This window comes from Aethalodelphis obliquidens, unplaced genomic scaffold (genome assembly GCF_003676395.1).
Source record: "Aethalodelphis obliquidens isolate GAN/ISIS:26980383/991018 unplaced genomic scaffold, ASM367639v1 scaffold38, whole genome shotgun sequence".
In the NCBI taxonomy this organism is placed as follows: domain Eukaryota; kingdom Metazoa; phylum Chordata; class Mammalia; order Artiodactyla; family Delphinidae; genus Aethalodelphis; species Aethalodelphis obliquidens.
The window spans coordinates 19,305,567-19,321,606 of record NW_020837982.1 but is presented as its reverse complement, the minus strand read 5'-3'; the positions used below and the strand labels follow the sequence as shown (position 1 = coordinate 19,321,606).

General features: G+C 62.8%; 1 protein-coding gene across 1 annotated transcript in view; it reads right to left on the bottom strand.

The window, feature by feature from the left end:
- Window positions 1–1,665: 1,665 nt before the first annotated feature.
- The window catches only part of KCNJ12 (potassium inwardly rectifying channel subfamily J member 12), a 33,582-nt gene continuing 19,207 nt past the window's right edge, over window positions 1,666–16,040 (bottom strand). Inside the window, exons 2-3 of the mRNA XM_027131340.1 lie at window positions 9,607–9,728; window positions 1,666–3,415 (exon numbers count right to left, since the gene is read on the bottom strand). Coding sequence (XP_026987141.1) covers window positions 2,070–3,353 — 1,284 coding nt within the window. The 5' untranslated portion in view covers window positions 3,354–3,415; window positions 9,607–9,728 and the 3' untranslated portion in view covers window positions 1,666–2,069. The remainder of the gene's footprint in view (window positions 3,416–9,606; window positions 9,729–16,040) is intronic.

The following is a 16,040-nucleotide window of genomic DNA, read 5'->3' as shown; positions in this document are numbered from 1 at the left end:
CAGGCCTGAGAGGAAGCGCCCCCGGCCACCCGAGACAGCTCGGGCCTTGGGGGACCCAGGGCCCCGGGGCTCTGCCCTGGTGGGGTGAGTGGAGGGCTGGCCCAACGGGACCACGTGCCAGCCCCGAGCGACCAGGGCCACCTGCCACCCCCCCGGCAACCACAGAGACTCCGCATCACCGCCCAGGACTAACGCTGAGGCAGCAGGGGCTCAGGCCAGGAAGGAGCAGAGGCCTGTCCAGCGGATCCTGAGAGGAACGAGGCCTCCACCTGCCTCGGGTTGACCCTTCTGACTCCTCCTGACCGGAAGTTAGGGTGGCGTCTGAGGCCAGGGCAGGGCTTTCTGGGTGGGAATACACAGCCGGTGCCCGGACCCTGCACGGCCCCTGACTTTAGGGCCAGGCCTCCCGCTGTTGCAGGGGTTGGAGGAGGGGAGAGGCAGAAGCCCCCACTGCAGCCCCTGGCCTCTCCTTGCCCCTCGCCCATCTGCACTCGGCCTCTGTCTCCTAACTTGGGCCGGAGCCCTGGCGTCTCCTGGTGGTGAGCTGTCCCGCGCCAGCCTGGACAGGCAGGCTGGGGCTCTCTAATGACTGACCGGCTTGGTCATTTGTGAGGAAAACACTCTCAGCAGCCCTGGGAAGGGCCCAGGCGCCGCCCTGACGGCTGTTCCCTTCGCCAGGAACGAGCCTGCGTTGGGCAGCTCTTGGGCTGGCGGAGGCAAGAGCCAGTGACAAATCAGGGGGCCCGAGCCACCAGCTGACCGAGGTGCCCAGACGCCAGCTGACCGAGGTGCCCAGACGTGTGTGCTGACCAGCCCACGGCTCTCCTAGGACGTTCCTGTGCGTTCGGCACCAGGGCACAGCCTGGCTAAGCCCCACCCAGGCTCACCTCTGCTGCCCACCTCGGGGGGATGGGGTGCCGGCCCGGCCTGGCCTCCGCAGACAGAGGGCCATGGTGGAGTCGGGGGCAGCAGGGAGGACGGGTGAGTCCCATAAAAACAGTGACAACTGGAGCCAGACCCCCCCCCAGGGTCTCTAAGGCACGACTCATGCTGGGCCCCGTGGGGACTGGGCTGAAACACTTCCTTGGAGTCGGGGAAGCTGGCCCCCCTTCCCATGGAGCCACCCCTACGTTCCCCAGCTGCCCCTCTCTGGGGAAGGGGATGGAGGCCACAGGGCAGAAAAGGAGGGAGAATCCGGCGGGCTGGGGTCGTGGAGGGGGGGTGGGGCTGGGGGGAGGGGGGGAGCAGACCTTCCACCGCAGGCAGGTCCCATCCCGGCCCTGAGATGCACCTCAAAGGAGGTACAGAGTCAAACTTAAAAAGCTCAGACTGGATTCTTCCCGGCCCTGACTCCCACCCCAGTGACGCCGAAAAGCTCTTGTTATGATCATTAACAAGGTCTTAGTTTTGCCATCCCAAAGGAAATCCAGTTCACCCCGTGCGCATAAAGCACAGCGGGGTGGGGAGGTGCGGTTGACCTCCATGCCTGCCCTCAGGCCGCGGCGTCGGGCACGTGCCCGGCCTTCATGGAAGAGAGGCCAGCCCAGCCTCGGCGACCTTCTGGAAACCCCCCCAGCTACTTGCATCCTGGCAGACTAATGGAATTCTAATTGTCCTTTCCCACCCCCCCTCAAATTATAAAACTTTTTTTCAATCACATGTTAATTTTTTTTTTGTAAACAGTCTTAAACTAAGGTCGAGAAAGCCCAAACCCGGTGTTTCTCCCCAAGTTAAAAACCAGCGAGGTGCACTGCAGCCCGCCGGCCTTCGCCCACAGAGGCCGGGCAGCTGGTGAGCCGCTTCTGGACAGGCTGTGGCTCCCCCCTGAGGCAGAAGCCCCCAGCTCCTGTGGCCCTCCCCGCCCCCAGGCCTGCTCTGGCCTCAGAGGCCACTCAGGCCACCCACTTTTCCACCAACATTCCCAGGCCGCTGTGAAGAAACGTAAAACATCTAAAACGCTACTGAGTCTGCAACCAGGGCCCAAGCCCATTCCGCTCTGGCCCGGGGCCCTCGCGGGACTCGGGGCCTTTCCCCGGCGGGGCGGATGCTGCACCTTGGCCGCTGGCGGCTCAGATCTCGGACTCCCGTCTGTAGGGCCGCTGATCGAGGGCGGTGCCGGCCTGGGGTCTGTCAAAGTCGCGCCTGGCCTGGGGGCCGTGGCCGTCCTGCTCTCTGTCTGCCTCGTCCTCGTCGTCGCGGCTCAGGAAGGCCAGCTCGTTCTCGTAGCAGAAGGAGTTGGCGCTGGGCAGCAGGAACTTGTTCTCCACCAGGTCCTTGGCGCTGCAGCGGGGCGTGGACGGCACCTCGTACGTCTTGTGGAAGTGCGAGTAGTCGATCTTGTACTGGTTCTTCTCCTCGAAGAGGACCGGCTCGAAGCGGTGGCCCCACAGGATCTCGTTGGCCAGGTAGGAGCTGCGGGCCTGTGTGGTCATGGCCGTAGCCTCCACCATGCCCTCCAGGATGACCACGATCTCAAAGTCGTCCGTCTCCAGGTCCTGCCGGCTGATGCCAAACAGCGGGCTGGCCTCGTCGATCTCGTGCAGGATGGTGATGGGCGACACCAGGAAGATGCGGTCCAGGCCCTTGTCGAAGCCAACGTCGATGTCGATCTGGTCCAGCGGGATGTACTCGCCCTCCTCCGTGACCCGGGGCTTGATGAGCTGGGCCCGCACGTGGGCCTCCACGATGTGGCTCTTGCGCAGGTTGCCCACGCGCCACATGAGGCACAGCTTGCCGTCGCGCAGCGCCACCACCGCGTTGTGGCTGAACAGCAGCGTCTGCGCGCGCTTCTTGGGCCGCGCCATCTTGGCCATGATGGCGCCGATCATGAAGGAGTCGATGATGCAGCCCACGATGGACTGCGCCACCACCATGAACACGGCCACCGGGCACTCCTCGGTCACGCAGCGCAGCCCGTAGCCAATGGTGGTCTGCGTCTCAATGGAGAAGAGGAAGGCCGCCATGAAGCCGTGCACCTGCAGCACGCAGGGCGTGCGGCCACGGCCCTCGGCCGGCTCCAGGTCCCCGTGGGCCACGGCGATGACCCAGAAGATGACACCGAACAGCAGCCAGGAGGCGAGGAAGGCCAGCGAGAAGATGAGCAGCATGTAGCGCCAGCGGATGTCCACGCAAGTGGTGAACATGTCGGCCAGGTAGCGCTGCGACTTCTCGTCCATGTTGGCGAACTCGATGTTGCACTGGCCGTTCTTCTTGACGAAGCGGTTCCGGCACCTGCGCCGAGTGTGCACCTTGCCGTTGCCGAAGCCATTGGCGCCCGACATGGTGACCAGGTGCAGCCCGTCCTCCTCGGACGACACGATGCTGTAGGGGTTGGCACGGCCAGATGCGGTCATCCCGGGGGCGGGGGCGGTGGGACCCCAGCTTGCCCCCGGGCCGGCTCCAGGCGGGGCAGCTCCTGCAACAGAGGGGACAGCAGGCTGGCAGTGAGGCCGGCAGAGCAGCCACCCGACCTGCGCCTCCGCCCCGACCCGGCCTCACCCCAGCCAGCTCCTCGGCCACCTCCCCTCTCCCGGCTGCTCCAGACGGGAAGCCTGGCTTCTTCCTCAGTTTCCCTTTCCCCCACCAAGGGCTCTGCCTGCAAAGATATTCAGGGTCCAGCCCCTCCTCCCACCTCCCGGCCTGAGTCCCTGGCATCACCCGCCGAGAGCAGCATGACGGCCACCTCGCCAGCCCCCCCACTCCCACGCCGGTGCCAGTGCCCACGGCAGCCGCCAGGAGTCAGTGCGCCCTCTGCTGGGACCCCTCAGACCTCACCTCCAGTCTCGCCCTTGCTCGCCCCCAAGCCCACCCGGACACCGTCCTCCCAGGCCCTGGCTTCTAGGCCACAAGGGTGTCTCAGGGCCCCCCTGCACCTGGGCAAACTGTGCACCCCACCCGGGACCCCACGGTAATCCCGCTGCACCGGCCTCTGACCTCGTAACGACAGTAATAACGACAGCAGTGGCTCGCTGGGGCTGCACCCACCGTTCCACCACGAGACCGCGAGTCCCTGAGCGCAGGGGGGTTTGCTGTTTGCTCACTGCTGTCTCACCCCCAGGGCCTAGACCTGGGCCTGACAGACGCCTCAAGCCGGGCCCCACCCGTCCTCCTGAGGCTCACGCTGTCCCCGCAGGCACCCACTCTCGCTGCCCACATGCTGTGCTCGTGGCCACCCCATCACCAGAGGGCTCGCTGACCCCGGACCTCAGCCCGGGGGCCTCCGCCACCCCGCCTTCCTCAGCGCTAAACAAGAGCGGGTGGGGAGCCTCGGCCCCCTCGGCGGAGCACCGGGCCGGCGCACGTCCTCACACACGGGGCACACTCCACAGCGCCGCTCCCCGTTCTCACGGCTGGGGGCAGGCACCCCAGCCCCAGACGCGCAGGCCGGTGGCCACCCCTCCCCCGGTGCCCCGCTGGCTCTGGGCTGGCCTGTGAGTGCCAGGCTGAGGCATCCGCAGACCGGAGACCCCGACACCACTTGGCCCCGCGGGCACTGAGGCCGTCCGGCCGTCCGCGTCGGGTGCCCCGCGGGAATGGCGTGGCAGGGTGCTGAAGAGGTGGGCCTGCGCCCCCTACGGATGGACCCCACGCCCCCCGACCCCCACCAGTCACCCGACGAGGTCAGAGCTAGCTGAGCCTCGGGGTGCTCACGTGTGATGAGACACTGAGGCCCCAGAGAAGGTCCAGGGCGGCCAGGCCAGGAGAGAGGAGGCGGCAGCACTGCGACCCAGCCCTGGTCTGTGGGACGGGGTGACCTCTGACCTCTGTTCCAAACCCACACGGCCAGCCAGGCTGCAGACCCCGCCCAGGGCCTGCCCAGTCGCTGGAGCCACCGCATCCCCAGGTCTGGCAGGTGCAGGGCGCTCCCTGCTGCCCGGACCAGCTCATCCATCCACAGGGACAGCAGGCCAGACCTGTCAGCAAACGCTCGTGTGTCACCCGCTCGGAAGCCCGAGGAGGTAGCTACCGTGGCTACTTCTACGCTCTGGATGGCGGCTCAGAGAGGTCAAGTGACTTCCTCAAAGCCACACAACCACTAGGCAGGAGAGCTGGGCGCAGAACCACTTCTGTCTCACACAAGGCCTCCCACCGTGGGGACCCCAGGCTCTGCGGCGGCCTCTGCTCAGGCTGCCATCCTTCCCCCATGGCTGCTGCAGCTGACAGCCTCACCCTGGGTCTGAGGAGCTGAGGCCTCAGGCCATAGTGGTGGACACGGCTCCCGCCTGGTCCAGGAGCCGGTGGTGGTGGGAACCCCGTGGACTGTGCCAGGAAGACAGCTCAGCCCTAGACTCCTGGGCCTTCCAGAGGGAGGTGGCCAGGTCTGGGGCACGCCGATGCCAGCAGCAGGCCACCGGATCACCAGGGGCAGGTCTGTGTGGCCAGGAGGCCTTGAGGGACATCCAGCGGGTCATGGCTGCCCCAGGTGGGGCTCTGAGCAGCTTGAGGCCTGCGGGGGACAGAATCACAAGACTCGAAGGCCAGAGGAGCCCAGCCTGGCACACTGCTTCCAGCAGCTGGGCAGCCTCCCACCTGGCCAGCTCGCAGTGACCACTGGCATCTCTGCCTGGGCTGGGCGTCTGGGCCGCACCCAGACTGTGCTGCACAGTCCTGGGAACCCCTCTTCTACTGGTCTTCCTCCTAAAGCCACAGCGAAAATCAACAGGTCACATTCACAGCCACTCCCCCACTTCTCAGAGCTGGAAACTGGTACTCGGAGCAAAGTCACCTGTGCAAAGTCCCCCGAAGCCAAGGAGCAGAGACACAGCGGGCGGCTCTGTGTGCACGCGTGTGTGCATACGTATGCGTGCATGAGATGCCAAGGGTGGGGGCAGTACCTCGCGGGCGCTTGGCGAACACACCACCAGAGAGAAAGGCCGAGAAGAGGATCCACGGTAGCGGCCCCGGCACCACAAACTTGCCAAACGTCCAGCGACCCTCTGCACACCCAAGGCAAGAAGGTTACGGGGCTCTGTGGTCTTTAAGGACTCGGTTTAAGAAATGTGGGGGACTTCCCCGGTGGCGCAGCGGTTAGGGCTCTGCGCTTCCACTGCAGGGGGCCCGGGTGTGATCCCTGGTCGGGGAACTAAGATCCCGCAAGCCGTGTGGCATGACCAAAAAAAAAAGAAAGAAAGAAAAAGAAATGAGGGACAAGATTCTCAACCAGCCACGTGCGGCCCGGTGTGGCTCCTGTCCAACGGGTGCACACGGATCAGACAGAAAGGAAATTAGATTTGCTTTGCTGGAAGAGGCTTCAGCAAGCAAGGAGGCCGGCTCCCCATTTTATAGATGAGAAGAGACTTGTCCCAGGTCACAAAACACCTTGTGGGCCAGGATGAGATAGATGGTAAAGACAATAATTAAGACTACATTGGTCGGACGCCCAGGTTGGCCAGTGGGGTTCCCAGGCGTCGCTGGGAGGGAAAGGGAAGAGAGGCACTACGGTCCCCTACCTGAGCCAGCCTAGGCGACTTCAGCACTGGAGACTGGGAGTGAGGCAGGCCCAGCAGGCTGGACCCAGAGACCCCGAGGGGAGGGGGAGCTGTCCCGAGCCCGGCGTCTCCAGGGCCCGGCACCTGGCAGGCTTGGCGCACCAGCAGGGCCTGGGCTGGGAGCTTTTAGGGAGGCAGCTAACACATGACCCGAGGGCCAAGAGTCATCGCAAAGTGCCCCCGGATGGAGCGGGACACCCCATGCCAGGTCCCCCGAGGCTCTGGGCCTCAGGTTTCAGCAACGTCCGGAGGAGACCAGGCCAAGGCCAAGAAAGCACGGACTAGTCGGATCAACGGAGGGGGCACCGAGGAGAAGCTCAGCGACCCCCTCCCTCGGGAGGCCTCCCAGGCGGCAGGACCCCTTCACAGGGATGAGCAGAGTAGCCAAGTGCTTACTACCTGCCGGGCGCTAAGAGCTCCAGTAGCTCACGTAATCCCTTAGTGTGACTTTCTGGATGAGGAAACTGAAGCTCAGAAAGCCTGAGTCACTTACCCAGGGTCACACAGCCTTTCAGGAGTGAGCTCCTGGTCTGGCGGGGTAGGAGAGAACTCAACCCCCCCGCCCATTCCCCTAGGCCAGACTGTGGACATGACACTGTGTTCCAAGCCTCGGTCCTCAGGGTCCCTGCAATGCCACATGGTGATGAGACACAAATAACCCCAATCTGAGCCCGTGAAAGCAGAGGTAAGACCCTCACCAGCACTCCTGACCTGTGGCCATTCAGGCCCTGCTTGGAACATCCAGGGACAGGGCACTCACTACCTCATGGTCAAGTCCTTCCAAGTCCATGGTCTCTCCTTAAAAATCACTTGCTTCGGGGAAAGCCAGCGCGCAGCCACATACACCTCCCCCCAGCCCGTGCCTGAGGCAGGCATACTAATCCGTCACAGAGCGCTTTCGCACTGCGCCCCGTGGTGGCCACAGGATCCTTATCCAGTTACTGCCCATCACACTCAGCCCGAGAGCTTGCAAAACCCAATCCTTCATCTGCAGGCGGGAAGACGGAGGCTCCAAGAAGGGCGCCCTTGCTCAGCCACGCAGGAAGTGAGAGGCGTGGGCCAGGCCTGGAGGCTGCACCGCGTGAGACGGGGCAGCTCAGGGGCGGCAGGCTCCAAGGACTGGGGCACAGAGTGGGGGCGGGGGGCACGCCTGGGGGGAGGGGAGAACAGGCTGGCACCTCAGGGTCCAGTGAAGATTGAGGCTGGCTGAGGAGAGCCAAGAGCTAGCCTGGACAGGAGGTGGCGGGTTAGGGGGCCGACACTTCTGTTCTCACACTCTGGGGAGACATCTCCTGTGCCCACCCACCTTTCCCAGGCACATTCCCTCCCCTCCCCAAAACATTCAGCCGGCCTCGGTCACCCATGGCCTGCAAACGTTTGGGGTCAACACCGTGCAGGCCTCCTGGGCCAGGCCCCTGCAAGGCCCCTGTGAGGCCGGAGGAGAGACGTGTCGCCTTGTGCTGGGCATGGGAATGGCCGGTGCTTGGCTGTCCCCGGGCCCTCACCACTTCGAGGCCCACCTGCCCAGCTTCCAACCACCAACACCAGTCTTTCCACCCAAAAGACCAACACCAGTCTTTCCACTCTGCCCGTGCACCGGCATGCCAGGGAGTTAATGCCCCAGGAGCAGCTGCCTGCCACGACGGGCATACTCGGGGCACCTGCTCTACTCGGCCTCCCGAGGCCCCTCAGCCCCTGGGCCCCCCTCCCAGGCCACGTGGCCAACATGCTCCCCCTCTCCTCCAAAGCTTCCTCCCCCCTTCCCTCCACTCGTCCCCCCTGTGGGGTCACTGGGCAGTCCAACCACTCCCCCAGTTAGCCCAGCCACAAGCCTGGCCTCCTCCCTCTCCTTTAGCCCCCAGATCCACTCCCTTCCCAGGTCCTGTGTATTTTAGCTCCTGAATGACGGAAGCTGTCCGCCCACTCCTTGCCCACAGACACCTCCTGTCCAGGCCGTTCCTACCTACACAGCAACAGGTTCCTGAGGGTTTTCCTGTGGCGAGCCTTGCCCGCTGTGGTCCAACCCCCCAATCACAGCCAATGGGAATGCTGGAAATCCCCCTATTGGTCGGGAGTCAGCAGAAGCCCACCACTTTCACGAAGCCCTTTTACACTCTCTGGCCCTGGGCTTCTCCTGTTAGGACCAGAAGCTACTTTCCGCCTTGTATGAGAGTTGGCCTTGCCTGGGCCCCACCTCGGGCCAACCTCAGAGGTCCAGAGAGGCTGGTGCAGGCCTGGCACGGCGGGGGCACCCAGGAAATGCTCAGTGTTCAGACAAAGACGAGGGAATGAGCTGCTGAACAGAGGGATGGCTGAGGAGACAGTTACACGTACAGGTGGGGGGTCAAGCGTGCGGATGGAGTACAGGTGGGGGGTCAAGCGTGCGGATGGAGTACAGGGCCGACGGACGGGGATGGACGGATGCGGGGGACCAGAGGCATGGTTCGTTTAGGTGCGTGAAAACTGCTTAGATGAGTTGGGCGAACGGATGAGTGAATGGATGAATAGATGGATGAACAAGTGGATGGATGGATGGGTGGATGGATGGGTGGGTGGATAGACGGACGGACAGACGGGTGAGTGAATGGATGGATGAGTGGATGGATGGATGGATGGATGGGTGGATGGATGGACGGACGGACAGGTGAGTGAATGGACGGATGAATAGATGGATGGACAAGTGGATGGATGGATGGATGGATGGGTGGGTGGATGGATGGGTGGGTGGGTGGGTGGATGGATGGATGGATGGATGGATGGGTGGGTGGATGGATGGACGGACGGACAGACGGGTGAGTGAATGGACGGACGAGTGGATGGATGGATGGATAGATTGGGTGGGTGGATGGACACATGAATAGATGGATGGGTAGGTGGGTGGCTGCATGGCTGGGGGGATGAATGGATAGAAAGATGGCTGGCTGGGTTGGGTGCGTGGGTGGACAGTTAGATGGATGGGGGGATGTGTGGAACTAATGGATGGAAAATGGGTGAATGAGAGGTCGAACAGGCGGGTGGATGGGTGCGCGGGTAGGGGGACACAGAGATGAGTGGGTGGGTGGAGGCACAGATGAGCGTGACTGCGTGGACAGGTGCATATCCGTGACCTTAATCTTACCTCTGGAATCCTATCTTCTAAGTAACGGTGCTCACCAGGCAAGTGACTGTCTTCAAGGCTGCACTAGCAGAGGCCGCCATTTCCCAGGCGCCAGCTGGAGCGGACTCAGCGGCTGGAAGACCCTGAAGGTAACAGAGCACAGTCACCACTCTCCTTGGGGGAGCTCCACCGTCATCAACCGCCACACAAACCCCCATTTCTGCTTGCTCTGTCCCCCGGACCCTCCCAGGACCCCAGGGAGGGTAGAGGGGGCCTCCAGCCCACCCCAGTGCCCCAAAGCTTCACAGCCCATGAGACTGTCCATAACAGCCCTTCAGAACCAGAGGAGGGCAGAGCAAGGTGTGCCCCCAGAGCTTCACAGCCCGCGAGCCTGTCCATAACAGCCCTTCAGAACCAGAGGAGGGCAGAGCAAGGCGTGCCCCCAGAGAAAATGACCACTGCTAGCTACTGAGTGCCCACTGCATGCCAGACACTTGGTAGCTGCTTCACGGACGCCAACTCAGGCAAGCCTCATGACAGCCCCAAGAAGTTGGACCCGCTGCTGTTCCCGTTCCAGAGAACGGGCACTGTGGGAACTCTCCTCGGGCCACAGAGGACCTCGGGGCCCAGCCTGTGCGCCTGGCCACCTGCAGAGCCTTCCCCACGCCCCCCACGGGCCCCGCTGTGGGCGGACGGCCCCCGCCTTCCACGGCAGTGCGCTGTGAGGTCAGGGCAGAGAGCAGCGGGAAGGGGCTCGGGAGCCTCGGAGGCGAGCCAGCCCGAGATGCCCCGTCACCTCTGCCCTCCCGGCCACGGCGTCCATGCGGGTCACCCTCTTGCAGCCGACGCCGGCGGGAGTCCACAGTGGCACTGGATTTTCCAGCTGGGATTAAGGGCACTGCTGTGAGTCGGCCCACATCACAAGTCTCCTGGGGCAGCGCCAGCGGTGGGTTTAGAAGCACACGGACCTGGGCTCCAGTCGCAGCTCCGCCCCTCACGAGCTGTGTGACCTTGGGTGCGTCACTTCCCGGCTCAGGGCTTCTGCTCGCTCTGGTAGCGGTGGCCTGGCTGGTCCCTCTTCACTCCAGGCTCCCACCGCAAGACGCCCAGTCCTCAGGCCCTGCTTCCCCACCCTCGTTGCTCCTAGAGCAGCAGCCAGCGGCCCTGCCGTTGGCCGCTCTCAGCCGTTTCCTCCTAAAGCCAATGGAGACTCCATCCCAGACCCCATCGCGCAGCTGGACTCCCCACGGCGAGGACCCGTTCCCGGGTCACTGACCTTGTCCTTGCCCTGGAGTGGACACCCGCTGTGCCCGGCCCTGTGTGCTGGGTCTCGGCTTCAGTCATTCCAACCTGCGCAGCCCACCCTGAGGGACAGACGGGGAAACTGAGGCTGGGGGAGGTGAGGTCCCTCGTGCCGGGTCTCCGAGAGCAGAGGAGGTGTCACAGGGCCGTGGGGAGGGAAGGGGGCGGTAAGCAGGGGAGCACCTGCCCTCCCCGCTTCCCATGGTCACTCAGCCCGCCTGCCCCAAGCCCTCTCAGCCTCTGACTCCCTGCTTCCTGGAAGGGGCGTTCTTCTAGGAGGGAAGCAACACCAGCTCCACTCTACACAGCAGGAAACGGAGGCTCAGATCAGAGAAGGGCCTCGCCCAAGGTCACAAAGCCACAGAGTGAATGGCAGAGCCCAGGATCTGACACCCCATCCAGCACTCCCCCTGCCCCTGCAGTGGCCATGGCCCACGAGACGTGACCCTCAACCCTCTGAAGTTCATCAAACACTTTCCTGGGTGGCGGTCACAGTCCTGGACAGGGGGGGGCCGGAGCAGGGGCAACGTCTGTAGGTGACAGGGGTGACTGGATGTGACAGTGAGGCTGTCCCTCAGCCTCCCAGCAAGGGCCGTCCTGTCAGCCTGGGGCGAGGCACTTCCGTTTCCTGCCCGGCCTCCCCAAGGATGTGCCTGTGAAATTCAACCTGGGGGGAGGTGTGCGCTGAGCACGGGCCTGGCACCAGGTGGCTCGGTCGCCACCATCACAGCCTCCCCCGGAGCAGCGAGGCCCAGGGTCCAGTGAGCTCCCAGCCCTGCATTCGAGGCCTGATCGCTCCCCAGCTCCCAGTGGGAACTTCCCTGGGCCTCAGGCTTCTCCTCTGCAAAATGGGTAGATCCCACGTGCCTGGGGAGGCTGTGAAGAAGGCAGACCGAGGCCCTGCCGCAGCGTCCGGTGAGCAGCAGACACGCGGTAAGCACCGGTCCTCCCAGCGTTGCCTGAGGGGTCTTCCTGCTCTGACAACCATCGGGGCGCCCGACACGATGGGAAGCTGGGGCACCCCGGACCCTCCTGTGCGGCCTGGTGTGATGCTCTCAGGACGCACCCAACAGGCTGAGCTCTGCGGGTGCAGGGGCCTGGCCGCCCCGCTCCTCTGTGCCAGGGGTGTCATCGCTGGCAGGGGCGCCCAGTAAACGCTGGCCACAGCAACCACAGTGACCACGGCCCCTCAGATTCCACGGCCTGGAGACAGGCTGCACGCACCGACACAAGGTTAGGCTGCGCCAAGCGGCCGGGAGGGACAGGTGTCCACTCTCCGAGCCCCGAGGTGAAGCCAGGGCAGGAAGTTCTGGCCCCCACGGCGGATGACAGGTCACGCCAGGCACCAGGGAATGTTTCCGAGGGTATTTTTATCTTGAGAACATCCTTCCCTGGGGGGTAGGGGCAGGAGAGAGACAGGGTGTCCTTGGCCCCAGGCCCTTGGAAGCAGCAGAGGACAGAGACCCCTGGTGCCCTCTGCCAGAGTGGCCATTACATCACTGCCCCATCCCTGGGCTTCCTTGGGTCCCAGGAGCAAGTGGGACCTGGAGGGTCTTGGGGTTTTCTTGGGGCTCCCAGCTGTGCTCAAACTCACTGTGCGACCTAGGGTAGGCCCCTGTCCCTCTCTGGGCCTCCCTCTGGCAGGCAAACTTTCCTGAGGGCACCAGGGACTTGGCGATGGACCAGGAGTGCCCGCCTGCCAGGGGTGTCCCCACCGGGCAGGAAGACAGCGAGTTAGGCAGCACACACAACGGGCAGGATCGGGGCCGCAGTCGGAGCCCTCGGAGCCCAGGGGAGGTGTCTGACCCAGTCGCGGGCAGGGCCTCCCCGGAGAGAGCCCGGCTGAGACCGACCACAGCACAGCGCAGGGCACTCGGGGTCCCCCAGGTCAGGGTGCACATCGGCTCTGCTCTTCACGCACTGGGCCTCGGGCAAGTCCCACCCACCTCGGAGCCCCCCTGTTCCTATCTGCAAACGAGGGGGCTGGCCCTTCCGGTCCCAACATTCAGGACCCTACGGATTTGGGGCTGAGGCGGGTATAGAGAGACAGGCAGGGGCACCCCTTGTCACCCTAATAACAGTGAGGGCGGAGGTGTGCTGAGTGCCTGTGTGCACAGGCGTTGCACTGATGCCTGCGGAAATGGAGGCCCGGAGAGGCCCTGTGAGTCATTTCAGTGAGCTCGGACTTGACCCCAAGGGCACTGGGGTGCCAGAGAAAGTATAAATTCTGAGGCAATACGGCTTGCGTTCCAATCTTGTCTCTGTCCCTTCCTGGGTGACCCTGGGCAAGTCATATAGCCTCTCTGAGCCCAGTTTTCTCACCTGTGAGATGGGATTAATAACGTTATCTGTCGATGGGTTCATGATGGGGTTTCACCAAGTTAGTACAAGGAGCTGGAAATTTCCTGGTCCCCCACGCCCTGCCCTCATCACATCTCTGAGCCCCGGACTCACTCTGAAGAGGGGCCACAGGTCCCTGGAGGGCCTGGACTAGACCTTACCTCCAAGCAGGAAGGAGAGACCAGATGGACAGGATGGGAAGGACCCAGTGCACAAAGGCACCATGGTGTCTATTTTTCTTACGGCTGTAATTTTTCAAGCTTCAACTTAATTCAAGCCTCAGACATTTTCTAAGTGCGCAGAGGAGAGCATGGACCTGAGATAGTGACAAGAAACAGCCTGGGACAAGAAAGACCATGAAAGAAAAGGCTGGAAAATTTGCCAACATAAAAATATTTATGATATTGCTTATCAAAACCCACTATAAGCTAAATAAAAGGGAAATGATAACATGTCTGTTATGAAAAGGATTGATGTACTTAATATATAAAGGGTTCTTATAAATCAACCAGAGAAAAGCACACAGTAGGAATGATCGTGCGATCCTGCGATCCTCAGTGGGCGACGTCTCAGGAATGTCCACACCTCAAGCCTCAGCCTGAGCTGGCCCCTCACCATGGAAAGCCCCTCTCTGCCTTTCATCTTTCAAGCTCAAAGGATGCCTCCTCCAGGAAGCCTTCCGAGGTTTCCCTGGAACTGCTGCTACTCCTTGCCAGGTCCCCACAACATCTTTCTTGGACCCCTGGAACCAAATGCCTAGCTTCTGTGAGTGCCTGGCATTGCACCCGAGAATGTTCCAGGTGAGATGGCCCAAGCGTCTCTGACCAAGGAGGAAGTAAGTCACGGAAAAGAGTATGTGTGTCCACAGTCACCAGGCTATGAGCCACGGCTCCAAGCCCAGCACCCAGGGGTCTGGCCTCTGTCCCTCTGCATCCAGCCGCCTCCTTCCTAAGGAGCCCTCTCAGCCAGGGGCTGCCTAGCTTCACAGCAGGCTGGGGCCAGCACGAGGCCTGACAGGCAAAGGCCAGGCAGAACACGGCCTGACCCCCGGCCGCTTGCTGGGGGAGCACAGGGACAGTTGCTTTCTCAGCTTCCCTCCTCTTCCCTTCCTCACTGTGTAAATCTGGCTTTATTTGGGGAACAGAAGATTCACTGGGAGGGCCTGACAGACCTCTGAGGGCTGGGGTTCACCCTGGCACGGGCTGGAGGCCGTGCTCTGAGATCAGGAGTTTGGGAAAACAGGGTGGGCTTCCGGACGACCCACCACTCCACCCAGGGTCCCCTTGCCAGCTCGGCTCCGGCAGCACTGCCAAGGCCTGGGGCCTCCACCCGCACTCGGCGTTCACTCACTCAGCGGACACCTACTGGGCCTCCACTATGTGCAGACACGGTGCTCAGGGCCGAGATCCAAGTGGGACAAGACGGACAAAAAACATGCCGGGGAAAAAGGAACCCGCGTCATTCCAGAGGCAGGGTGGGCATAGGAAGACCTCTCCGAGGAGGTGACATTTGACTCGAGGCCTCTGGAGGAGAGAACGTGGGAACGGTGTTCCCAGAAGTGGGAACAGCACGGACGAAGGCCCTGAGGCTGGAATGTTGCTCCATGTGTTCAAGGGACTCAAGGGAGGGCAGTGGGGCTGCAGCCGAGTGTGCCAGAAGGGAGAGAGGGTGACAGGGGAGGGAGCGCTCAGAGGGAGAGCCGTCCTGCCTGGGACACACGGCCTGACGCCTGACGGCCGATGGGGGCACGCGAGCCTCCTCTTTCCCATCTGCCAGAGGCAATAACAATCCACACTGCAGAAATGGCTTTCAGAGGAAACGCTTCCACCTCCTGCCTTGCACGAGATCGGGACCGGGGCTCAGTGTGGGAAAGCGCCAAGCCGGAGGGCGCCTGACCTTCTGACCCACCGCAGCCTCCCACGCTTGTGGCCTCAATGCCACACACGCTTTTCCAACCCCACAACTTGAACTGTACAGATGAACACTGTGACACGTGCTACCTCAGCTCACACAGTCGCAACAGACTGGGGCTCAGAGAGGGTGAGCGCCATGCCCAGGGCCACACAGCTGGCCCACCCAGAGCTGGGTGGGATTCATCTGAATCCAGATTCAGGGCCATGGGAACAGAGGCCCGGGAACTGACCACACATATCTGGCCCTGATGTCTCCAGGAGAAACCACAGTCTCTCCAAGGGGCTCAGGACCACCTCCTACAGGAAGCCTTCTGCCTGGCTGCCTCTCCCTCATGGCTAACTGGTGCTGTGGGAAGGCAGGGGCTGCTGAGAGCCCAAGACTGGTGGGGCAGGGGCCTGGTGTCTGGATCCTATGAGGCCCTGCTGTGCTGTGTGACCTTGGCTTAAGCCACCAGCCCTCTCTGAGCCCGCGCCCAGGAAGAGAAGGTATATTTGCGGGGGCATGGTTCCTGGTGCAGGGGGTGTGAGCCGCAGGTCTCTGCCCCAAGCGCAGGAAGGGTGGCCACTAAGAGCCCCAGGAAAAGCTTTCTCACACCTGGAGCCTTTATTTAGCACCAACTGTGTGCGCCCCTCAACAGTCCCGTGAGACACTGCCCAAAGAGAAAGCAACAGGGTCAGAGAGAGAATGCAGTGCCCCAAGGCCACAGGCCAGTCGGTGCCTGGGGCTGTGCCGTCCTCAGGCAGGGAGTCCTGGGGAGGCTGTGTGTACCCAGTGGCCGGGGGCCCGTGGGACACCCCCACACCTGGTCCCGACCTCTGCCAGTTCCAGCTTGCCCTCCTCCACCTCTAAGGCACGTGTTTACATGACTAATGCCTGCCTCAGTTTCCACATCTGTAAAA